Consider the following 27,128-nt stretch of genomic DNA (forward strand, 5'->3'; position numbering starts at 1 on the left):
ATAGATGCAATATGATACAAGGTGTTGATGACCAAGGAAGAAGAGGCAACAGAATTCGGGAAAAGAGAGTTTTGGATTGCAGATCTGCTTAGGTTGTGAGTCATGTGGCCAGTACCTCAGGGGTATACTCGTGAGTCAAATGGGCCGTAACCCAAAATTTGGCTTTTAAAAAGCCAAATCTGGCAACAGAGGCACTTGTGACATGTTTTGAGGGATTATATGAATTAAAGATTTTATAAAACAGTTATAAAATCAAAGTTTTTATAAAACTTTGCATCTGACTTCATCATTGTCCTATGTGACCTTGCATAAATGTGCAATGAAATAGTTAACAATGGAAACCTTGCTGGTGGAAAGCATCTTACAGGGTCCCTCCCCCGTTTTTTCGAAAGTTCTTTATTATGTCATTTATTGGATGCAGTTCTTTGGTATAGCCAGAAGTCTATATGTGTGTTAATGTGTCCTGAGGTTTATACTCTGTAGATGAGAAAGCTACTTAATTATTAAAATGCAGAACAAACAGAATTGATTATGGAAAGGGAAATAGTAAAATACCAACATGCCAGTGCTTTTCTGTTGAATGCTACAACTGTTTCAGAGCATGCATGAAGAATCCATGTAAAGAATCCGTATGCTAACCGGAATAGCTAAACTAATTTTCTGTTTAAAAATTTCTAGTTTCTGAAGACAAAACTTCAAAGGAAGTCAGACCTATGTTTATCCCTCTTATATGTCAGAGTTTAAGTGCAATGTTTTATGTATACAGTCATCATGACAGTTGAAAGAGCGATGAGGAAACGCAATTATATAATTGCTTCAAGTATTAAGTAGAAAGGATAAAGGCTTTTAGAAACTACAGAACTGTTTTAATAATTGTATCACCTGAAGTTGAGCTGCAAAATTATGTCCTAATTATTTATGATAAGCAATTAACTATATGCATTTATAGACCATGTGAAAGATTTTCAGAAATTATTTTTCTTTGATTTTTTACACACATACGCACCCCATCATTTTTCTATTTTAGCAGTTTCCACAATTTAAACATTACATTCTTATTGTTTGCTTTCTGTTATATTAGTAGTGTGTGTTTTGCAATTCTAATCTTCACATTTTTCTTTCTTTATCACCAAAGTAAGCCTTTTGAAGCCAAGGAATTTTTCACAGCAATATTGACAGTGTTCACATTTGCATGATGACAGCCAAGGAATGGAGCAGTAATTTTTGAAATTGCAGAAGTATTTAGAACACTGATAAAAGCTGAAATATATTTTTGATGGATTGAAGTTAAGCATACATGATTTTTCCTGCTGTCAAAAGGCTCTGAATTTAGTGAATATTTGCCTGCTGTGAGAATGCAAGATTAACATCACAACCATCACCCGGGCACCCAAACCCTGCAATTTAATAGCTTTTTAGGTTCTTTCCTTTTTCTAAACAGCAATTAATCTCATTTTAGTACAATTTTCTCGTTTCTGAAGTTGCTCATTGAATCGCTGTTTTGTTCATATTTGGCTTCAGCTCCTCTGCATAGTCATTAAAGTCCCAATTAATGTCACCTTTAGCTGAAGAGTACTCATTTTTATTGAGAAAATGACAGTTGCTGCCATGAGTAGTGCAGTGTAATATACATTAATTGCCCTGTAACACTGGTAATTACGAGTTTTTCAAGCCTCTCAGTAAACTGTCATGCCTAGACAAGACTGTGCTAAAATAGATTACTCATTAGGGAGACCTGTCCTGTTTTCTGTTGGGTTCTTAGTGTTGGTTTAAAAAAAAAAAAATCTTGAGCTTGAACAAATAGTTGCCAAAAGCAATTTCCTACAACAACATGCTTCTGTTGGGTTCTCCACCCGTCACTTAAGTCTGCGGTCAGCAAACAGACAGAGTGCAGTGGACTCCAGAGATGCTGAGATTTGAACAGTTTTTGTGTGGTGCCCAGGAATAAGCTTCACAGTCCTTAATTCAGTGCTGCAGCATTGCAGTATACTGTGTTAAAACAGATATGTATTACATTTTGAAATACCTATTGGTACTGGCAGTGTTTGGTTAGAAAAATCATAACGTCACTCTCTGTCTGCTATCTTGAACTTCTTATACTTATATCCAAATTTCTAAATTCAGAAATTAGCAGGTTTGTAGAAGAAGAATGTATCTGGATGCTTTTGGAGTGTCTCTCTTACATTTTTAGATTATATAGCTGAGGAGCATTGTGCCTTTAATACTGTAAGTGAAATAATTGGTTCTTAGTATCAGCCTTTAATATATGTTGTTAAATATGTGTCACACCACCAACTGAACTGAAAAATCAGGTGCTTCTAATTTCAAAATGAATGTATTTTTCCTCTCTCTCTCTCTCTTTTTAAGCACTTGTGTTTTTTTCTTTAGAACATAAAGTAATCGCTTTTAAAGGCATTTCAGTGCTGAACTGAAAACCTTTGTTTTATCTTTGTTATAACACCTGCTTTAGGCAATCTGCTCTTTCTCTCTCTCTAAATGAATTTTGTCACAGCCTTTCATATTCTCTTGTAGTGATGAGCTAATGAAAGTAGATAGTACATTTTGTGCTGACCAGGTAGCAACTGCCAGCGTACAGCTGAGGAGAGTTTGAAGAAATAAATAAAATATAGCATTATATCACTGATTTACCCATTACACAACATTAATAGTGAGAGACCTTGGTGTGTTTATCTGTTTGTATTGGTGTGCATTTATCGAATTGTTTATGACAAGACTAATTGGGGTAATTGTAGACACTGAAATTACCTGTCAACTATATGTAACCACACTCCCTTTCTTTCTGACAAATGATGACAACTGAGGGACCCCGTAGCATTACTCATGATGGCTTTTCGAGTGGTAATAAGGACAATAGGGGCCCTGGCTAATTTGACATGGACAGCCTTCACAACAAGAAGCCAGCTAAATGACTTGTCAGTAGGGGAAAGAAGTCGGAAAAGTAATGGAGTCCCCCATGGCGCTCTGACAGGGAGATGAGGCAATTTCAACGGAAAGTGAAAAGGCTTCAGTTTGTCAAGTATTTAGAACAATCAGAGAACAGCTAGAGGCTGGAACCTGACAATAAATTTGTGAACCATGGTAGCAGTTTCATATAGGTCAGTTATTTCATAATGGTTATGCAGCTTTTAGAGGAGTCTGCTTTCGTAGTGTACTTCACATCTGCCAACTGGTGCTTTGTCACCTTAAATTTGTGCTTTGCTTTTACACAGTAGGAATAATAGTTAAGGTTACAGAGTAACAGAAGTGTAAGACAGCATGGTTTTCAGACCCCAATATGCTGAAAAATAAACAAAACTCTAGATAGTAATACTATGATAGCATCCGTTACAAGCCAGTGGTGTTAACACATTTGTTACAGCAGTGGTCTGCAACTTTTCATGGAAATTGAAACCTTTCTAATTCATGTTTTATTTAAAAGGTAATAAAATTCATCTTTTTTCATCTTTTTACACAGCTGTATAGCATTTTTTTAAATGTAAGTCTCAATTCCTGCTGCTTTTTCTTGAAATATATTCCAGTTTTTATGGTTTTGATATCTGTGGTTACAGATGTATGACTAATTATGAGACAAAAATGAATTGCATTTTCATTGTCATCCTTTCCTACAGATTGGAGAATTAAATAGATCTAGAGTGTTTTATTCTGAGATTTCAAGTATGTTATTTTCCCCCCTTTTTCCTGTAGTTTTGATTAATTTTATTGAGCAGTAGACTAAGAATGAATTTAATACAACAGACATTCTTGTGATTGTGCTGTCTTTTTACTTGGATTCTTATCCTACCTCATTCCTTGGATTTAGAAAGCACTTTTCAAACCTAATCAACAGCAATCTATGTTTGCTAATGTATGCATTGTTGTTAATCATTTATATAGTACTTTTATTTTATATAGTACTTTTAGAAGCATAGCTAAATGCTTTGTCATTCTTTCTGCATTTATCCTGTGTGATTGTAACTTGCCAGTATACTTTAGAGCTTTAGGATTTTGAACCTAGTCTCCTATGCCAAAATCCAGAAGTCTGTATATTGCAAAATGCAGCCTCCAAAGATTTTTCTTTTCTGATCATGCTACAATTTGATTCCTATCAAGGATCTAACTACAGAATTACAGCACTGCTGCCACAGAAGTTCTTATTTTTCTGTTGCTTTGGATCTATAGCCTTTCAGTAAGCACTTCAGCAGCTAAATTTTTGATCTTTTGCTGTGAACCCAGACTATGTTTCTTATGATACTGTGCTGCGGAGACACAATCTGGAATGGTTGTATCAGTTAGTATACTATGAACAAAATTATGCTTCATGGGTTCATAGAACATAGTGTTATTACCCATATTTGTAGTAGCCTCTAGTGATGTGCAAGCCGGTCCGGCAGTTCGGGAGTTTGGTTTGATGGTTCGGGGTCAAAGCAACCCGCCCCACGCCCCCAGTTCCATCTGGACTGTAACCAAACCCCCTTGCGCATTATTTTTTTTAACCTTTTAGCCCCTTCGAGGGGCTTCATCTAGGCTGGGGGGGTCCGCGAAGGTTCCCCTTCCCCCACCAGCCTCCATCATCACCGCCGCCACCGATCTAGCTGCTTTTTCTGGCCAATTCGGGCCTCCATTTCTTGGTGCAGTGGCCATTTTGGATGCCGCCGCGCATGCGCAAATGGTCTCTGTGAGGCCTGGCATTGCCCAAGGCCTCACAGAGGCCATTTGCTCATGCACGGTGGCCATTAAAAAAATAAAATAAAAATGGCCACCGTGCATGCGCAAATGGCCTCTGTGAGGCCCTGGGCAATGCCAGGCCTCGCAGAAGCCATTTGTGCATGTGCAGTGGTGTCCAAAATGGCCGACACACCAAGAAAAAGAAGCCGGACGGACTGCAGCGGTGATGATGGAGGCCGGCGGGGGGGAGGAGAACCGGTCAGATTCGAGTCCAGTTTGGGCTCGAACCGAACAAGGTCAGCTGGTTCCATGCACATGCCTAGCACCCTATTGTTTAGTGTTGTGTGTGTGTGTGTGTGTGTGTGTGTGTGTGTGTGTGTGATGGACAATATAAAGTGAATGGTAGATCTGCATAAAAGCAAGTCATGGTCCAAGTTTCTAATCAATAGAAATCAATATCTGCTGCTGTTGGTTTCAACTAACACAGCGCGGGCACTCATACCAGGGGCGGGGGCGGGATGAATTTAGATGACCTCCCTAGCCCCAGAAGCACTCTGTGCCACCTGTGTCACTGAGGGTTGAGCAACTGTCAGGGACATATTTTCACGTAGTACAGAGTACTTCTGGAGAAAGGGGAGGTCATCAATCCCCACCCCCGGGCAAATGTCAGTGCTATGTTAGTTGAACCCATCAGCAGCACTTATTCTCACATAGTACCAGCCATTCATTACTCAGGATGTCAGCCATTGTACATATTCACTAGATGGTATAAAGAATATGCACAAATGAGCACCACTGACAATTTATTTAGCATACTGCCTAAAATGCAAGTCTCGGGGTGGTTTACAACAAAATAATATAAACAAGTAAACATATTAAAACATTACACCAATTTAAAATTTAAAACAATATTAAAACTATTTAGAAAATCATTGGACTATTAAAACTCTATCTAACTAAAAGCCTGGGTGAACAAATGTGTCTTGACAGCCTTTCTAAAAGTTATAAGATATGGTGAGTCTCTTATTTAAGCAGGGAGCGTGTTCCAAAGCCTCGGGGCAGCAATGGAGAATGCCCATCACTGAGTAGCCACCAGACGAGCCAGTGGCAACTGCAGACAAAGCTCTCCGGATTATCTCAATGGGAGGTGTGGTTCATAGTGAAAAAGATGTTTTCTTAAATACCCAGGGCCCAAGCTGTTTAGGGTTTTATAGGTTATAACCAAGACCTTGTATTTTGCCCGGAAACCAGTGTAGATGTTTTAAGATAGGAGTGATATGGTCTCTCCGAGATGACCCAGAGGCAAATCTGGCTGCCGCATTCTGGACCACCTGCAGTTTCCAGACTATGTACAAAGGCAGCCCCACATAGAGCGCATTGCAGTAGTCACGTCTGGAGGTGACCAGCAGATGTACTACTGCTCTGAGGTAATTTATCTCAAGAAACTGACAGAGCTGGCATATCAGCCGAAGCTGATAAAAGGCACCTCTGGCCACTGCCTCAACCTGGGACACCAGTGAGAGGTTTGTGTCCAGAAGCACCCCTAGACTGCATTTGTGTTCCTTCTGGGGAAGTGTGACCCCATCCAGAACTGGCAGGTCAAAATCATCTCCTGAGTTCCGATCCTGTACAATAAGTACCTCCGTCTTATCTAGATTCAATCTCATCCAGCCGATCACTGCCTCCAGGCAGGCATTTAGGGAGGTTATGCCTTCTCCTGATGAAGTTGACATGGAGAAATAGATTTGGATGTCATCAGCATACTGATAACACCCTGCACCAAATCTCCTGATGATCTCTCTCAGCGGCTTCATGTAGAAGTTAAACAATATCGGAGACACTACAGAACCCTGAGGGACACCATACTGAAGTTCAGATTTTGAAGAACAACAGTCCCTGAGGGACACCGTCTGGAATCTGCCTGAGAGGAAGGAGTGTAACAGTGCCGCCCAACCCCAACCCCCTCAGACACTCCAGACCGATATTATGGCTGTTAGTATTGAAAGCCGCCAAGAGATCCAAAAGGACCAACAAAGTCACACTTCCTCTGTCAATTCCCCATTGGAGATCATCCATCAGGCCGACCAAGGCAGTCTCCACCTCATAGCCCACGTGAAAACCAGTCTGAAACTGTTCTAGATAATCAGTTTCATCCAAGGCTGTCTGGAGCTGGGAGGCCACCACCCTGCCCAACCACAGAAGGTTGGAGACAGGCCTATGGTTGCTTAACTCTGAGGAATCCAATGCAAGCTTCTTCAAAAGAGGGCTAATAATTGCCTCCTTCAGGCAAGGAGGCATCCTGCCCTCCCTCAGAGAAGCATTTATGATCTCTACTAGGCCTTCTACAACAGCTTCCCAGCCAGATAGTATAAGCTATGTCAGGCAAGGGTCAAGAGAACAGGTGGTAGGCCGCACCGCTCCAAGCAGCTTGTCCACATCCTCATGGGTCAAAAACTGGAACTGATCATTCCTGACTACATAAGAGGAGTTGCTTGACATCTCTGGTTTAGATACTGCAGTAATTGTGGGGTCTAAATCCAAGTCGGCCTGAATACAAGAGATTTTATCCACACAAATACTCATTAAACACGTTGCAACGGGTAATAGGTGATTCCAAGTTCTGATTCAAGGAAGGAGGGGCACTTACTAGCCCTCTCAGAACCCATGCACTTTCTCCACAATGTCCAGTGGACCCTTGCAAAATAAATGGTGGATATTTATATTTTGGATAGGCTATATTTTGGAGGACACACTGTTAAAGCTCTTGCTAGGGTTGTGCATAAATAAGTCAGGGCCTAGATGGTATTTCACATTCTACAGAAGTGCAACAACAAAAAAAAGCAGCTTACCTCACAGTCCACAAAAAGCCCTCTGAAAGGTATGAAATCTGCCACAACTTCATTGTCAGTGAATTGAAATTTGGAGTGTGTGCAGGCCCAATTTAAGCAACTCTGTAGATCCCAGATGAAGAAGAAAGAAAGAAGGCCAGTTAAGCATGTCACTTGTCTCTTAGAATCTATTAAACCAAAATCCAGAGGGAATTTCTGAGGGAAAAGAGAACATTCAAGCCCAACTGACCAGAAAAGTGCCCTCTACACAGTCCATTGTAAGTACCTAGACCTACAGTTCAAGTGACTGGGGCGGGGGTGGGGGTGGGGGAGTAGGCAAAGATAGCAGAGCAGGTGTTCAAACCTGTGGCCCAACAGATATCTCAAAATGGTGTGGTGATAGGCAATCCTTGCCTGATTGCGGAAGGGAAAAGGGAATCATATGGTCCTGAAAGGAACTTTCCAGATTCCAGCGCCTTCAAAAAAGAAGTGTAATATCTTGATCATCAGATGATCATCATGTCCTGATAGCCTGCCCAGTCCACAGAAGGATGGTGCTCTTATGGACTGATGACTGGTTAAACTGGAGGCAGACTATAGGAGTAAAAAGGAGTTCTAGTATAGGGGGAAGTAAGAAGTGGAATCCCCTAAAGATTTATTAAGACTGGTGCTATTTAATTTATTTCATAAATGATCCGGAAGTGAGCAGAGAAATGCCATGTTTTCCGATGGCACCAAATTATTTAGAATGGTGTCTAAGTTGATACCATTTTTCTGGAAAGTTTGTTCTTGCATAAAGTGTTGCATTAATTAATCGGTTATAATAAGTAGCACTGAAAGCACATCAAGGAAGCAATTTCAAGGAATCCAGCTAAATCAAAACCTAGACCAACAATTGTATTGAATGTTTATGCTTCCTGAACTAGAACAGAACCTGCACCACTATTTCAAAGCCTCTGTGCCAGCTTGGACAATACCTTGCCAGCTTGCATGATTAGAAGAGAAACACTGAGAGTGCACCCATCATGACAACTTCCCCCTGGCATGTCCCTCTATCACATACAGCTATTTGTGTGAAGGCACATGTAGAGAAGTAATTCAGATGAACAGCCCCTACACACATGACAAAGGTACATGCCAGGACATTGGAACATCCTCAGAAGACATCATGATGGGCATGTTCCTGATGCATCCTCTTTCTAACCTCATGTGCCAGTAAAGTATCAGCCAAATTGACCTTTTGAACTTCAATCAGAACATAATTTTAAGTATATATTCAGATCACTGCAATTTTGCTGTTTTCTCACTTGTTCTTTTGCCAACTCTCATTCCAAGCAGGACTCCTGTTTGGTGCTCACAGAAGGCAAGAGAGAAGCCTAAGTGAGGAGACCTTAGAGGTCCAGGTCATAAATCATTCAGTCCTCCCACCATCCCAGAACTTTCATATAAAAACTTTTTAAGGCGTCTGTAGAATCTCTAGGTTGTGGTTTGACAAACCTCCTGGCTCCAGCCACAATGAATGATAAGCACACACGCACACACAAACCAGTATCTGGGAAGACATTTATACATTTGGAGTAGGGATGTGCACAATCAGCTCGGGCAGCCGCTGGAAGGCCATGTGTGTGGCTATGCCACGCTGAGGCTACAGGGAACAATGCCACAGCCGTGCGCAGCCTTTTGGGGAGTGGCTGTCACCAGAAAAGTGATGGGGTGATGGACAAGCAGGTAATGAGCTGATTATCTGCTTTTTAAGGGAACCACTCCCCACCCCACCAAACTGGATCAAACACCTGCGCCTGAGCTGATTCAGCACTTCCCAGAGGAGGCACAAAACTAGTTCATGCACATCCTTAATTAATCAAAAACACATAATAAAACAATTAAAATAAAATAACCTTTAAACCAGGTTATAATGTAAAATTAAAACTATATATCATTAAAAGCCAGACTAAAAAGATGGGTCTTTAAGGCTCATCTTAAGGCTCACCTTGCAAAATATTGCCTTCATATTGTAATGCTTAGCCAGCCTCTGTAGTTATTGAAGCTTTTTCTGAAACTGAAACTTTATCTTTCTAACCTTTGACCTAAGGATCAGCATATACATAGCTTTTTAAAAATAGTACTTATACGTGACACTAAATGGTTGTAAGTTAGACCCATTAATTTACACTATCATGCTTTTTAAATCAGTAATGTATTGTGAATGATATTTGAATTATCTGCGGAACAGAAATGAACCAGTTAAAACATGACAAGTCAGTTGACTGGAACCAAACCAGATTAACTTCATATCTGAATCCAAAGTAGAACCAAATCAAAACATGTAATAGTTTGATTCCCTCTTAGTAATAAATATATCCATGGGAAAGATCCCATAGTGTAGGAGCACTTTGCAAAATAGTTTTATTCTGAGCTGCCTTTGTATAAGAGGCCCCCTAACTAACGGAAGTAATTTTCCACAGTACACATAATTAATGTATGGATCTTATTGCCACAATATATTGTGATGGCTGCTAAATGTAAATGCTTTTAAAAGGGGTATGTTGAAGAAAGATCCATTATGGTTATTAGCTCAGTGTTCTTTCTTCAGAGTGGTCAACCAGATGTAACAAAGGAATATGCAAGTAGGGAATGTTGGTTATATCTATTATGCAATGTATATTTGAGACATCTGATGATCAGAAGAATATATTCTCTAATAATCAAATCAAAAGGATTTTACTATATTTATATGTATTCTCAGTTTCCTTTCCACATACTGTGCCAACATTATATATGGTCATTAGAAAACCCTAGCAAGTCAACAATAATTAAATGAAACATCAGTAAAACACACCAATTAAAAATCGGTATGCAGCCAGAGAAAAATTCAAATTGCCCATTAAAAATCTGAGAAATAATTAGCAGCACCCAGAACAACATGTTGCATACACAACAGTTTTCTCTGATTCTTCCCCTCACCTTTGCTGTCCCCAGTGTATGTCCCTGAAGGTCCCCAAGCCATCCGGGATATATTTTCAAGGAAGGAAACAGCAAAAAGGGAGGGGGGTGTCATTAGGATGTTGCTTATGCAGGGGCAGTGTTCGTTTGCATGGTACTCAATGTTTTTACTTGCTACCCTAAGATTATGACCAAAGAAGCAAGTGCTGTCACTGCAGCAATGCCATGAAAATGAGTCTACTCTATTGCCTATTAATCAAAATTCTTGAAAGAACAGCATCCAAAACAGCCTCCCCACCCCACAACGTTTGTTGTATGTGTAACTGTTGATATTCAGTTATATGTTCAGTATATGTTCTAAATAGCTTCTGTGATCAAATATGCAAGTGCTTCTTACCTGACCAGTCTAATCACATAAATTACATTCATTGCAATCCTGTGTATTTTTGCTCAGTAATAAGTCCCACTGAATACAATGGGACTTACTCCCAGGAAAGTATGCATAGGATTGCAACCTCACACATAGTGGCTGACATCCAGACCAGCACTGCACTGGTGCAGCAGCACCTGAAATCATGGCTGAAGTGCCGTGGTGTTAAGGGGGAAATGTCCATTTCTACAATCTCCCCTCTCCTCTGAAGTCCACTGTGCCTCCCAAAAATGTGTCTTGAGCGACACACTGCCCTCAGGGACATATTTTCAAGGGGCACAGTGGGCTTTAGAAGGAAAGAGTGATTGCTGAAAATTGCCCCTCCGCCTTCACACTACCGTGCAGCATTGATCTGGATGTCAAGCATTGTTACACCAGTGCATTGTTATTACCAGTGTATCTGAGCAGTTGGTGCAGTTACTTAAATTGTGGTTATTTTTTAAACACCAACTTTATCTCTTAAGTTTTCTAATGAATCTGAGGTGTTCGTTTGTGCATTCATTCATTTATATTTGGGAACTCATTTCTTTATTTAGGGAAGTAATCATTACATATAAAAGACCATATATATGCTTCCTTTTTCTAATCTGGCCAGGTTGCCTTAAACTTTTTAATCATATTAGTGGGGAACTAGAAGGTTGCTAAGAATGTAAAATTGGGCAATATCTTGATTTAGGACTTATTTTATAGGTGGAATTAAATTCTCAGTGACATTTATTAGACTCCATATATGTCTATTACGTATGCGTAGTGAGAGAGTATATATGTATATCTGGTATATTAGAAATATTATTTATGGTCTACATGTATTTTTGCTATTTTAATTATATATATTTGTTTGGCAAATCATTTTTTCCATTAATTTTTACTTTGAGTCTATTAGATGTAATAAAACCTATCTAATAGGTGACACATGTTGTTAAGAAACACACAACATCCTCATTTCCTCTAGATCAACCATGAAATAATTGACTGAACTTCTTGTTTTTCCAGCAGATTTTAAAGAAATACAATACAATTGAATTTGTCCAGGTTTTTAAGTGGGGAGGGACAGGAGGACATGAAAGATGTGACCTAAGCATTTTATCTGGCCACATTCTCTTTTTACTGTTAAAATATCCTGAAGCACTCGATCACGTTGCATTTTAATTTTAAAGCCATGTGTTGTATTCATGAAGGGCACATGTTACTGATTTGCACTCAAAGTTCCCAGTCTGTTTACCAGAACACAAGCCTGGCATGTACAAGGTCTCATCCAGGTCAAAAGGCCTAGAGTCAACATCCTTCTGAAACGTTACCCTTATGAAAACTAGAAGCTCTGATTAGCTCTACCAACAGCCAGTTTTATGGCTTCTTTCTGCCACTGATTATATTAGTTTCACATTTACCAATTGCACAGAAAAACATTTAACCTATTAACATGAGAGTTTGTTTAGTTAATGGCAGCTGCTATCCTCGTAGCAGTTGGGCCGAATCAGCAGAGTATATTATGAAGGGATTTATTATTCTGCCTGTTACTTTCTGAGGGTCTTTTTCTTACATTTCTTTTTTCACGTGTATACCAAATAGTTTTGTTTTTTTTAAAGTATGCCTAAAAATGTAAAATGTGACCATGACAAGCATATGTATCCTACATAGTTGGTCAGAGAACTAGGATTGGATTTTGGTTCCTGATAAGTGTATACTTGATAGCAAACCTGAGTTTGATGCTGTGCAAGTGTGAAGCAGCCCCTGAATATAAACTGTTGTATAAAAGATTTGCTCCTGATCTATTAATCTCAGTGGAAGTTTTGCTACTGACTTTTGTTGCACACTGATTGCACTTTGAGATGCTGCATGTTAAGTCAGGATGCTGCATGTTAAGTAACTATTTCAGCTTTGTGTTAAAAAAAAGTAGGTGAGCTTTAGAACAGAACAGGTTAGGTTTTCTTTTTAATAACTTCATATATTGGTCAGCATGTTGCACCTATAATAATGGTTTCCAAATGGCATGTCCGTACCATCAGTGAGCCCTTTCTCACGATCCATGAAAAGGGGAAAGCTCAAAAAGCTGACCACCCCCCAGATGATTCTCTCCTTGTTGCTGGGCAGGTGGATTGCCCACTGAGATGATTGCTGGCTTCTGCTGGCAGCAGGAAGGTTTGGGTGCCAGGAGGCCCCTGGAACTCTGATTATGCACAATGTGAGTGTGTGGTGCATTATGGGGAATAGTGCAACACCAGCCAGGGGGCTGCTGGTGTGTGGGTGCTGCGTGGAGCCATGCACCACCGACCCACACAATCTACTCAGGTTTGCGCCCTTAACCCGGCTAACAGCTGGGGCTCCCTTGTGGGTTTTCTGCTGTGCCGCTGATGGGCGCTACGCGGGGAGCCAAGCTGCCTGCATGTGAGAACAGCCTCAGTGTTGGCAGCCTTTTTTTTCTGCTGAGGACATTGCCACACAGTTGACCATATCAGTAGTTCATATCACTTCCATGTCAGTAGGCATATGAACTTATTTTGAAACAAATTCGGCCAGTTAGGTTCAATTTGTTATTTGTTATGAAATAAATGTCTGTGGGATGGAAATGAACCCAGTGGCATAAAAACAGTATGCTTCATTCATCACTAGCGGTGTGAAAACAGGTTCAACGTTGAACCAGTTCGGTTTGACCATTCGGGGTTGAACTGAACCACCCCCTGTTCGGTCCAACCTCAGGCCGAACACCCCTGAAAGTTTGGGGGCTTCGTGAGCTTAGTTTTGTTCTTTTTTAAAAAATTACATTTTTGTACCTTTTACTCCCCTTGTGGGGAGTTCCTGGAGGCAGCGGGCGGGGGGATCTGCGGAGGTTCCCCCTCCCTCCCCACCCTTCGAAATCACCCCCCCGGCCAGTTCACCTACTCTTCAGTCAGTTTTCGGCCTTCACCCAGTGGCCTGGCGGCCATTATGGAGGCCGTGTGCCTGTGCACATATGCACACGCACATGGCCTCCATAATGGCTGCCGGGTGAAGGCCAAGAACCGGCCAAAGAGCAGCCGAACCAGCAAGGGGGTGATTTCGAAGGCAGGCGGAGGGGGGGAGAACCTCTATGGACCCACCCCCGCCACCTCCAGGAACTCCCCCAAGAAGAGTAAAAGATACAAAAATATTTTTTTAAAAACGTTTTTACAAAACTAAGCTTGCGAAACCACCCCCCCCGCCATTCCGGCCTCAAACCAAACCAGGCCAGCCAGTTCTGTGCACATCCCTATTCATCACCTTATTTGTCTGGTTCAATGTCTGAGCTTTATGGTGGGGGGGGGTGGAATAATAGCTGCAGAGAGGAGCTCCGATACTCCTCTTTAGCTCTTTAAAGACATCCCTGAATGGTATGTTCTTTGTTCAGGACAATTCATTTGGCAGCCTTTGGGTAGTAATAACATATAGGGAGGGGAATGGGACAACTTGCCACGGCCAACCTGCCACAGGGAAGAATGCAACCCAATCCCCCCCCCCGCAAGCCCATCCTGTCACTTTTAGCTTTCGATCCGGAGGGGACAAGCGGGAGGGAGGTGAGAGGAAGCTAAATTTCCACCTACCACCCACCAAAGCATGTCTTTCACATTCTGCAGTGGAAGGAAGAATCTCTCTTCATTCCTACCTGTGAGGTTGTGCCTTGTGAGAAGTGAAATGTCAGGTGCAAAGCCTTCACCAGAGCTTTAGAGCAAGCAAGCTGCCATTCCCTTCTTCATATTGACCTTTTGCGGGTCTCCCCCAAAGCAGCAGCCGGGAGGAATGAAAACACTTAGGAGTTCCAACAAAAGTAAAAGTAATTATAATGTAAACTATTTTCCCTCTGTCCCCATTAACATGTGCACGCACAGTAGGAGTGGGTTCTCTTTCTTGTAAATGTTTTTGTGACATACTAGGTGGCATCCAAACCTTTGTCAAGATGGTGCCTCATCACAGAAAGCTCCTTTCATCAGCAGAAGCAAAGCAGCACTCATGCAAGGAGACCCTGCTCAAACGGAAGGGGTTCATGCATCAGCAGAATTCCCCTTGGATGAGCAGGAGCTTCTGACAACAGAATACTACTCCACCAAGGATTTGGAAGCTGCCCACTGTATTTTACTAACCCATATATTTTTGTTTCTGTTTGTTTGGCGTTTTTTTTACCAACACTCCCAGCAAAGCACTGGTACTGCATGGGCACTACTGTGTTTTGCATTAACTCAGCTCGTGCACTCGCAGTGGACATTTTTTGCCAATCTCCCTGCCCCTGGAAGCACTCAGTGTGGTCCAGACATAGGTCCCTGAGGATCATGCAGCCCTCAAGGACCTGCCTCTAGGTTGCAGGGAGTGCTTTCTGGGAAGGGGAGATAAACAAAAAAAATGGACTCCCCCTATGCAAACAGCCGAGCTGCACTAGTCTGCAGAGCAGCACCACCAGTGCTTTGTGAGAAGTGGTCATGTTTCCTTAGTCCAGCTACCATTTTTACTTCATAGTTCTATTTTTAGTTCAGCAATAGCACAGCATTCTCTGTAGCCCAACCAGCCAGCTAATTTCCCCAAGAATGACATGACATGCTAAAGTAGTGCTACCTGACCATCACATGATGATATGGCAAGTTTCAGTCGTTTGAAATTGTGCAACCTGACAACTTTTTAAAAGTCCCTAAAGGTAAAGTTGTGCCCTCAAGTCAGTTTCGACTCCTGGCGCCCACTGAGCCCTGTGTTTTTCTTTTGGTAGAATACAGGAGGGGTTTACCATTGCCTCCTCCTGCACAGTATGAGATAATGCCTATCATCTCACCTTCCTATATTGCTGCTGCCCAATATAGGAGTTTCCCATATTCTGGTAGACATACCAGCAGGGATTTGAACCAGCAGCCTCTTGCTTGCTGGGCAAGTCATTTCCCCGCTGCACTAAAGACTTGTTTTTTCACCCAAGCTTTTTAACTCAACTGTGATTTTAAATGGTTTTAAGGTTTTCATTTTGTTGTTGTTGTTGTTTTAATTTGCTTTATGATGTTGTAAACCGCCCAGAGATAGAAGTTTGGGGTAGTCTACAAATTTGAAAAATAAATAAACCAAGAAAGAATCCAAAAATCTATCATTCCTAGGATAATGGTCCTCTGCAGATGAGTATTTTACTGAAACCTGTATTTAAAAGCAAAAGCCTCTTTACAGCAATATTTGCATAAATTTGCATGCAACTAATACTTGTAGTGTTGAACAGGAGCAAATAAGTACTTTAAAGGGAAAACAATGTCTAATCAATAAACCTCCATATGTTTTATAATATTCTATGAGCTTCCATCCTTGGAAACTGAGATTCTTAAAATTAAAGAATAGTTTGGAGGTGGTGTAAATTACCTGAAATTACAAATGAATTCTGATTCTTACTTTTACTCCTTCAACTGGAATTATAGGTCTTTTAATCTCTTGAATTTACCATTTTTCTTCTGTTGCCATAGTGAAATCAGGTAGCATGAGCAAAGCTGCAGGGTTTCCCCCCCTTCTCTTTGAACTTAGTTAAAAATAATGCTTAATCTATTAGGCATGCTTTTTAAATATCCTTTAAAAATGTAAATGTGAAAGTAGAGCAGGTGAAAAATCTAAGACTGACAGGTTTAGAAATGGGAGTCCTATTTATCCATATAATATATACAGCATGTGGAGCTCTTCTTCCTTTACCAATGCCCTTTACCTGGTGGGACAGATTCAAATCCACTTGTTTGAAATTCAGGTGCCTCGTGTTACTTGAACTATGAACTCCAACTCAGCCAACTACTGTTCAAGCTAGTGAGCTCTAATCTGTCAGTAATAGCTGTTACAATCAATCTGGATGGAATTCATACTGAGTTTTTCTGGTAAAAAGCTCTATATCTTGTTGCCTGGGTCTTGAATTGTCCATCTCTCGGAGAATTCTCTTGCAATCTTAATAAGATGCTGCTACATTTTGTTAGTGACTTGGGTACTGTGATTGCAAAGCCCGGAGTGAAAATGTCCTAATTCGCATTATTTCCCAGCAAAAAGACTAATTATTAATTGCTTCTGAAGCAGAATGACAGAATTCTGGTTTTACAAGAAGGAGCTATTCTATATCAGTAGACTGAATAGGCATTTTTAAATGGTTAAAAAAAGTGTTCAATTGTAAATAAACATTTTAAACTAATGTGGCAGTTCCAAGTTCTGTAACTTGTTGAATGTGTGTGTGGGGGGGGGGGGGGTATAATGAACTCATATTAAAATCAACCATGCAGGACCAGCAGGGGGAATGCTTCCTCTGGCTAAAGGAAGAGTCAGATTCAAGAAAGGGAGCTTGCAGCCAGTGCTGTTTTTGGTCCACGCTCCAAATTAATATTTGTTATTAAGGCCCACGCATCCTGTCTCAAAATCAGACAAAACTTTTGATGTGTGACAAAGTATATGACCCAGGTAGTAGGAGAGATTCTGTGTTTGGCACATCGCCACTCTGGCAAAGATTTCAGCCAGATCAACAGCTGCACAAAATGAAAGGGGTTCTGCTGGCACAAGGCAGACAGAGATTATTCAGATATCATCTTGCACTGCCCCCAGGATGGCCTGTTAGTTCAAGCCCTAAAAATAAACAACTATTAATCACCTAATGGCAAGATGAGTTGACCAGCACTTTGGCTGCCTGAACCTCAATTTAACCTTACTCAACAGCTTGTCTCATGTTTTCTGTCACCCTAGCAGGTTGCAGCCTGGCATTCCTTTCAAGTCAGTCAGTTAGTCTTAACTAGACATTTGCTCCTTACTCTTCTCAGTGATGATATATATATAGTTTGGAGCTTGGACAAATTAGACAAAAGAGGGCTTTTTCTTCACTAGGTCAGTAGACATGAGGGATTTGGGGTGAAAATACAGAATGGGGAAGAGCTTTGTAGAAGAGAGCATGATTTCCTTCTATATAACTCACAAAATGAGCAGTTTTGCAGAATCTTCTTTAAAGGTAAATTCGCTCTTGACATGAATTTTGTTTTGTTATACAAGAAGTAGAGGGAATAATCCTTACATAGCTCCCTTTAACTAATCGCGTTTTCACCATCACCACTTAAAAGATTAGTAAATCTTTTAAGTCAGAGCCAGTGTGGCACAGTGGTGTTAGAGTGTTGGACTAGGACTGGGGAGACCTGAGTTCAAATCCCCATTCAACCATGAAACTAACTGGGTGACTCTGGGCCAGTCGCATATCTCTCAGCCTAACCTAACTCACAGGGTTGTTATGAGAACAAACATAACCATGTACACTGCTCTGGGATCCTTGGAGGAACAGTGGGATATAAATGTAGATAGACAGATAGATAGATAGATGAAGAATTTTGCAAAATCTGCGTTGATGTTTCATGATGTATGGACTGCATTACTGAGTGAATAGGATGTGAGGTTACAATTAATTTGGGTTTCACTATTATTCCTTTTAAAAAATCCCTTGTATTATACCACAGGCATTTAGGTACATAGAGACTTGTTTAATGCTGAGATTCGATATACTTATCTACACAAATGTGTGGATGAATAGCTGTAATAACAAAGACAGGTCACACAGTTTCACTGCTTGGTGTTTGGTCCCAGTGCAAACAATTATAGAGGGAACTATAAAAATCTGATATGCTACCAAAGAAACTACACTCAGAACACTTCAGAAACAACAGTACCCCATGGGTTAGCAACCTCTTTGCACTAGACCACCACTCACTCTGGGCCACCCCAGCACCTCACAAGTGGCTTTAAGGTTTTTCTCCTTAGGGAAGAATGAAGGTTTCAGCAGCCCCATAACTGCACTTGGGGATGCTGGGGTGGCCCAGAGCGAGGGTGCCAACCACTCCCATGGGTTGCTAACCCATGGGGTACTGGGTTTTGTTGTTTCCCAAGTGTTCTGAGTGTAAATTCTTCGGTAGCATATCAGATTTTCAATGACAAACCATGAATCCACTCTCATTGCTAACCTTAAATCATTGTAAACCACTTAGAGAGCTTCGGCTATAGAGCGGTATATAAATGTAAGTGCTATTGCTATTGCTATTGCTTAAAGACACACAAACTTCAAAAATCACTTAAAAATCAGCCTTTTGCCCCATTCCTTTCAAATAATTCTGATAGCTTCCTTGACCACCTTGGGAACTACCACCCCACTCTAGGACACCCCTTTCTCCCCAACATGAAGCTATACATTTGCTGCAATCCTCATTATTCTCTATGAGGAATTCCAAAATAATTTTAAAATTCACCAATAATCAGAGGAGTGTCCGATTGTATTGGGGTTTTGTGGATGGTAGGCACCCCTGAGTGCCTACCACCCACCCCACTTTTGTACCCCTAGGTGCTCCACAATAGGGGATATGGACTGGTTCGGGTCCCATTATACCCTATGAGAAAAATAATTAAAAATATTTCAAATATTCATAAAAAATCATAGGGGTGTCCGATTGCTTCAGGGTTTGCATGGTTGTTGGCACCCATGGGTGCTCCACAATAGGGAATAATGGGCTGGTTCGAGTCCCATTATACCCTATGAGAAAAAAATAAAAATAATTTTCAAAAATTCATTAAAAAAAATTGTACGAGTGTCCAATTGCTTTGGGGTTTGGGTGGCAGGTACCCCTGGGTGCCAGCTACCACCCTACCCATTTTTGGATGTCCGAATGGTTCGAAACGGTTCAAATTCGAACCGAACCAGGGGGAGGTTCAAGCAAAACCAAAACAGAACCACCCCCTCCTGGTTCAAACCTGGTTTGAATTTGAACCAAACCGGGCAAACCAGTTTTGTGCACATCCCTACAAACTGATACAAGTAAGGTGGGATGTGGGAGAACAGGCTACAAATAACCTGCTCAAGTGGCCATACGAAGGAGTCTACTGAATCTTTGAATAAGCCTCTGGTTGACAGAAATATGTTGCATTTCCCATCAACAATTGATGGGGAAGGGGGCTTAAGGAGTTCAACTGCACCCTATGAAGATCCCCTTCCATCTGTGTAGCTCTGAATGGATCGTTCCTTTTATTTGTCTGTCAGGCTAGTTTTGAACACGGGATACTGCATTATGAGAAGGACATTGATAAACTGGAACAAATTCAGGAACTGGGATGTGGGCAGATAGGTGTGTGAACCTCTGTTCATTAAAACTTTAAGGCTTGATTGTTCGCCATTTAAACCACCCTGTTTGGAGCACTCAAAAAAGAACAATTTTTCTAATGCTTCTTTGATGTGGCTTGGAGTGGCTCTTGGTTCTATGTAACACTGAATAAAGAACATCAATAATGTTTAGGGGCACAGAGAGGGGGTGGGGAAAAGGCTTCTTTCCTTAAAGTTTTTTAAAAACCAGTTGATAGTTAATGGTTTTTTTAAAAAGCTTAGTTGTATCCAATAATTCATAATTCTCTTCCCTCCACTTTCCCCTCCCTTCTTGAGAAGGAGTTATTTTAACGTGGTAAAGCTTACATCTGAGCAAACATGAATCGGAACAGGCCTTTATTTTTATTTTAAATTAATGTATTGGTCTCTATTTAAAGCGGGGGTGGTGGGCACCTACAAAGAGCAACAACCAGATCATTTACAAAGTCGACAGGTGCAGAAGGGAGATGTGTCGGAAATCCAGCTTCCCAAACACAACCACCTATGCTGAACTCCCATCAGATTTATACTATAGTTTGTCTACATTTTTCTTCCCCTAGCACTGTATAGTCATAAAAAGAGTGGCCTGAAAAGAAACTGGTATTTCACACACATCATGCAAGAAAGGCACAGAATCTGGAGAACATCCTCTGGATATTGCACGAAATGCCCCATCACAATCAATGTTTATAGTGGAATAAGCCAAGGTTTGGAAGTACCCTTTTTGAGCAGCAGACCTGGGCATAGCTATAATTGAACAAGCAAGAGTGGGGAGGAGACAGATGTCCTAGGGCCGCTGAGGGAGACAGACCTGCTAGCTGGGAGGCGCCGCACTCTTGGCTCTCCCCCTCCTACCTCCCTGACTCATGGGCATGCTGTTGGGTCCTAATCAAAGGATTCCGCTTCAAGCAAGACAAACCCTCTTCAGGTGGTATATATGTCCTCTCTCTCTCTCTCTCTCTCTCCCCCCCCCCCCCGGTGGAGGGAGTCAGAGAGAGTGTGTGTGTTTTCCTGCATGGGGAAGCATGTGATACTATTTACATAAGGGTGAAAGAAACAGCATGCTGGGAATATCTTGTTTTTCAAAAACATTCTTCTGCAGCAAAGACACGGTCAGCAGAGGAAGGCAGTTGGGTCGGCGTTCAATCTTCACTTCTTGTCTCAGAGACCACTCCAAACCTCTACACCCCTGGCAGCAGGCAGGCATCACAAACTGCTTTTGAAAGCCCCCTCAGTTCCAAAAGTCATTTGCCATTGGTATGAGGGGAAGCTATTGAGAAACACATGCAGGACTATTATTGCATTATCAATAATAATATTTATATATCACTTTTCAACAACAACAAAGTTCTCAATGCAGTTGGCATAGTAAAATAAATACCATGGTTTCTTGTTCTAAAGGACTCCTAATCTAAAAAAAACATAAAGTAGACAACCACTGGAGCAATGCTGTGCTGTAGTTGGATAGGGGGCCGTTGCTCTGTCCCTGCTAAATATAAGAGAATCGTCACTTTAAAAGACACCTCTTTGCTCAGGTGGCACTAGTTGTGCACTTTTTTTTCATCCTGGTCAATATCTAGTTACAGTGATGTACTAGATTGATTCTGGAAGACTTGACTCTCTAGCCAGTGAAATCCATAAGCTACTAGTACTCCAGTAAAACATATTTTAGCCGGTTTGTACTTCAATATAGCTCTTAAGCTATATATATATATAGCACTACTCTTTGGGAACTATACTTGAAAACTTTGCCAGTCCTTTTTTTGTTTTTAAAAGAATATGTTATATAATACAAGAGTATTCATTATTTTTTAAGTGGTGTGTGCAGCCTCTGGTGCATTAGGCTATTCAGTAGATTTATGGAAAAAATACATATCAACCTATTATTTTTCCTTTACTAAGTATAAGGATTCTAGTGATTCCCATGTACCCTTCTGGCCTTCTACCCCATTTTGAAAAGTCTGGCCAAAAAAGTATAAATCTGTATGATGCCTTGAAGGTAATATCTTTTTGAGTTATAGGCTGCCTTGTGATTGGTTTAGGAAATGGACTACAAGATTATAAAGAAGATTATGAAAAATAGTCACCTCTCAACCATGTCCAGAGTTTGAAAATGCCCCTTTTAATGTGAAAGTATCACAGTTTGACTCTGAATGCTCATGTTTATTTATACCCATAATCTCTGGTATGGAAGCTGCAATTCATGTATTTTGGAGTGAGAATGGTACTCTTGAAAACCATACAGCAAATTTAATTATTAAATAGAGTAAATCAGTGCTTGTTTCACAAACATAAGACCTTAGGCACAAAACATAGAATTCTAAAGTCATTTGGTGTATCTGAAGGAAAGTTAATGGAGCAAGGCTGATTTATCTCAACCAAAATTCTGGCCTGTCTTGGGGAGTGTACTGACAGATCTTTTAAGCATACCTATATTCATTTCAAGGAAAAGAGTAAAAATGCAAGGATTTCTAATATCGCCTAATACTCTTAATGTGCTAAGGGATTTTCAGTCTTTGTCCTTCCATTCCTATGATGTCGCAATCCTTTACAGATGCTTTACTTAGAGATAGATATGCCGGCATTTCAAATCTATGAATGGAGGTGCACACCACAGAGAGCTATGATTAGTTAGGAACTTATTTATTGTATTATTTTTAACATTTAATATCTCACCATTCAGCTCTGATCAGGTTTCCAGGGCCATTCACAGTTAAAAGAACAGAAACATCAAATCACAATACAACTAAAAACAGCAGGAGACTAAATGGGGAAAACAGTACCAAATTCTTAATAAAAACCAATAAAAATAAATAAATCTTTGGTGCCAGACCATGTGTGCCCTCTGGGAAGAGAGTGCAAAGGCGTTGTTCCTCAGGCACCCGTTGTGCAGCTTAGAGTGGAACAAGAGCCCTCTTCAGAGATTACGTTCAACACTCATATGAGTATACAATGTATACAGGTACAATTATTCACATGTTATGTTGAACACAGGTACAGCTATACACTTCATATCTGTACCATTTATTTAAAGGACCGGTACCCACATTGACTTTTAAATGAACTTTTATTAAATTTATTAAAAGGACTTTTAAAGGACTTTTAAATACAGTCATTCACACACACAAAATGTACAAGTGTATGGATATCTGTACACTCATACATCATAATGTCTAAGTAAGATTAATTACTTCTCATGATCTGGACACTATTACCCCATTAAAGCAGCCTAAGATTGTATTCACATTTTTAGCAGCTTTATCTCACTGCAAGCTCATGTTCAACTTATTGTCCACTAAAACACCTGGTTTCCTTTTGCATGTACTCCTGCCAAGAAAGGCCTCCCCCATCCGGTAATTGTGTATTCAATCTTCATTATCTAATTGCAGGACTTTACATTGGGGCCATTCACACAATTAGCAAAAATCAGGCTAGGAGAGCCTAGCCCGATTTTTGCTATACGTGAGAACCACCAGGCTCGTAGCCAAGCCTGGTGGTTCCAGAGCAGGTAACCCACTCGGGAACCCCTGGTTAAAAAAAACCAGGTTTGCCGAGCGAGCGCTCCACAAACTTGGTTTTTAGAATCGTGAGTAGCCACAGTGCGGCTTCGCGCCACACCTACTCATGAGTAGACCGCCGGCCAGGAGGCTTAAAAGCAGCCTCCCGGCTCGGGGATTTCCCCAGTATGCGCAGGGCACACTGGGGCTTGAGGGGGCTGTGCGGCCCCCGGGCTCCCCAGCCCCTGCTGGCTCCGTCATGGAGCCGGCAATTGTGTGGGCGGCCGATACGGCCGCCCAGGGCTCCCTCCCTGCTCACCCTGCAGAACCGGGTCTCACGGATCATGAGACCCAGCTCATTGTCTCTGTTGAACTCGGTTGCTTTGCTTTTGGCCCAATATTTGAGCCAAATTGGATTGCATCTTGGTTCTGTTATATAAGATGTTAACTCTTTTCCTCCCTTCAGCTTTGTGCCATCTCCAAGCTTGCAGCATTAGGTGGGAGCTTTCCTTCTATGTACAAAGATTTTGGAAGACAAGCAATGGCATGTGGAAATGGGGTTTGGAATGTGAGGATCTGGAAGCTGCAAGGGCTTCGTAGACTCTGGAGGAGAAATCTGACTTTGCAGCCTGCAGTGTTATTGGTGAAGGGGTTTAGGGTGGCACAATTAGACTGGATAGTAACAAGTGTATCTAGTAATTAATTGCTGACCCTACTATTGTGCATCCCCCATCAAAACTGAACATTTTTGATGAAAACTATAGGGTGAAGCCTCCTATCCTCCGGGTAGAGAGTTTGATCCACCAATACAATTGAGTTTGATACTCCTACACCCCTCATTACAATTTGTGTTTCTGCTTTTGTAATTGTTGCACCTAATGTGGCACTAGGAAGGATGAGCAGAGCAATAAGTTAGGTAAAAGTTTCAAACAGCAATTTAGTGGGAAAAGATGGTTTAGTAGAGAAAGGGTTCAACTCTGGATTAAGGCTAGTTGTTTGGAAAACCACCAGTCCTCCATGGACTTTCACTTCCATCAATCTTATGGGATAATTATTGATAATTAATTATTTTTTTAAAAAAAACAGTGTGTATAGGAAACTGCCTTCTACTAAGTCCGATCAGGTCCATCTAGCTCAGTATTGTCTACACTGACTGGCAGAGACTCACACCAGAATGTCAGATCGGGGGTAGGGGTGTTCCCATCCCTGCTTGGAGATGATAGAGACAATGAGGCTATTCTCACGACCAGGAGGAACCAGGCTAAAGGAGTCTAGCCCAATTCCTCCTGATCATGTGCTGCCATGGGAACCACATGGCTCCCGGCAGCAACCCCACAAAACAACCCTCTCTTTAAACAAGGTTAGCGGAGCAAACGCTCTGCTAACCCCATTCAGTTGATTGTGTGCCACCGCGATGCGGCTCCACGCTATGGTGACACACGAGTAGACCCCCGACCAGGAGGCTACAACAAGCTTCCCAGCCTTGGGGGTCTCCCCAGGTGTGGCATCCTGGGACTTCCGGGGGCCAGGCAGCCCCCGATCTCCTCCACCCCTGCCAGCTCCATAACGGAGCTGGTAGTCATGTGGGCAGCCAATCCGGCTGCCAAGGGCTAACCTGGGGTTCGTCTGCAGGGAGAGCAGGCTAAGCCCGCTCTCCTCGCAGAACCCGGTAAGGCTCCTCACACAGATCGTGTCTAGGGCCTCTGCATCTGGAACCTTCTGCACACAAAGAAAGGGCTCCGTCACTGAGCTATAGCTTCTTGTCTTGACTGCATTCTATTCCAAGGTTGCTTCACAGCACTCCAGGGTTGTCCCCATTTACTTTATCACAATGCGCAATAGATGTAGCATTTTCAGTTCTTGGCATTTATAAACCTAACTTTCTTTAAAACAATCACAAAAGGAAGGTTAGTCACCAATTTGTTAAACAGTATCATTAATCTATAAATAAGTTTCTGCTCTTACTCTATAATTTAGAGCCCTGAGTTGGATTCTTCACATATCGCATCTATGAAAAATGGTGGCGCGTCTCCATTTTAAAAGGGTGGTTCTTCTTGCTTCTATCTTTGACCTCTTTACTGCTTCCCCCTTGACACAAAAGGGGGAAAAAAGGTTAAATGACTTTTCAAATTAAGGCAGCAATAATTAACTACTGGCATTGTTTGTGATTTTCCGACTCTGCGAGCTAATGAGAGAGAAATTAGTGCTTAGCAGCAGGAGTTCCTGATAGTCAGTGCCAAATGCTAAATGTGCCAACAAGTTAATTTTGGTTTTAAGTACTACACTTAAGTATTTCTGAACAATGAATTGAAATAGGGTTTGTACTGGTGTTGCATATATGCTACCTTTTGTTTACAGAGACATCGTTTTCAAAGAATGCCTCAGTATTATGAAGAGAAGCAACCTGTCCAGATTTGAAGGAATCATGTCATTGACCTACAGAACACCAGACCTCTAGTTGACTCAGTAATAAACAGGGTGTGTCTTATCAGAACTGGTATTCTAAGCCAGCCAATGTGCTAAAATAATTTTCTGGCACTTTGTGGAACTACTGAGAATTTGATGGAAGCTGTTTTTAAATCCATTTGCATTAGTTATCTCTATGGAACAGCAATGCAATTTAGTCCTGGATTGTCCACCAAAGCAAATATATTGCATTGTGCAAGTTCTGTAATGAAATATTCTAGCTTCTGAATCATATACAGATTGATGCAGAATGTACTTGCACAGTATGGACACAATCCATACACGTTACCATCACTATTCACGGGTGCAGTTGCAACCATGAGAACCTTCTCTTTCCTCCCCACTCTGCAGCTGTGTGCAGACATTGCTGCAAGCTGCCCATTGCTCAAAATGGGGAATTATATGCAACCCCCCCCCCCATATACCTATCTTTGCATTCTCTCCTCCCTAACTGTTCTGCAAGTTATTCCTGCTCTGGACTGGAATGGATTGTGCTCTATGTTTTTTAAGTCCATCAAAGAAAATACTTATTCTGTATGACCAAGCATGACTCATGTTTTGTTTTTGGTTTGTTTGATTTAAAAAGCCAGGGGCCAGATTATGATGGGACATTACACCCTATTACTGGGAGTGATGGAAAGTGTGCTTAACTCACAGCAGTATTAAGCAAGATGTTGCTTCATGCAGACTGTTTGCCTGTTCAGTTATCCTGGGATAATGACCTCAATGCTCACCTATGCCTTTAATTTGTTTCTGCATGCAAACAGTGAATCAGATGTTGAAGTGAATTGACCAAGTTCAAAACTTCTGGCAAGATCTGGTGCTCTTAATCCACTTCTCTTTTACCATGGGATAAAGGATCATGTAAATTTTAGCAATGTTATCTTGGAAGATACGATGCCTATTCACGTGAGGAGGCTAACCCAGACTAGGGTAGCCCAGCCTGGGTTAGGATGCTCGTGTGCAGTGCTGGGATTGAGCCCAATCCCTGTGCTCCCTTCCCACCCAGCCTGACTTTTTACCCTGGCCTTTAGCCAGGATTAAGAAAGCCAGGGTCATATGTATGCTTGAGCTGCACACAGCCCAAGCATACACAGAGCCGGGCGGCAGGTGTGCCCGGCTCAGACAGGATCCCTCAATGCACCACACTCCTGACACAGTACGTTGAGGAATGCCAGAGGACCTCCTCCCCAGCTCCC

General features: G+C 41.5%; 1 protein-coding gene across 2 annotated transcripts in view; it reads left to right on the forward strand.

Annotated features, from left to right (window-relative positions):
* CDIN1 (CDAN1 interacting nuclease 1) overlaps positions 1–27,128 on the forward strand; it is a 222,430-nt gene that overhangs the window by 190,197 nt on the left and 5,105 nt on the right. The window contains exon 11 of one of the 2 annotated variants that reach the window (XM_053306357.1): positions 25,822–25,941. The exons of the other annotated variant lie outside the window; for it this stretch is intronic. Within the exon in view, the coding sequence (XP_053162332.1) occupies positions 25,822–25,921 (100 nt within the window). The 3' untranslated portion in view covers positions 25,922–25,941. The remainder of the gene's footprint in view (positions 1–25,821; positions 25,942–27,128) is intronic. 2 annotated transcript variants of the gene reach the window in all.

The sequence above is a fragment of the Hemicordylus capensis genome, chromosome 1 (assembly GCF_027244095.1).
Source record: "Hemicordylus capensis ecotype Gifberg chromosome 1, rHemCap1.1.pri, whole genome shotgun sequence".
Classification (NCBI taxonomy): Eukaryota; Metazoa; Chordata; class Lepidosauria; order Squamata; family Cordylidae; genus Hemicordylus; species Hemicordylus capensis.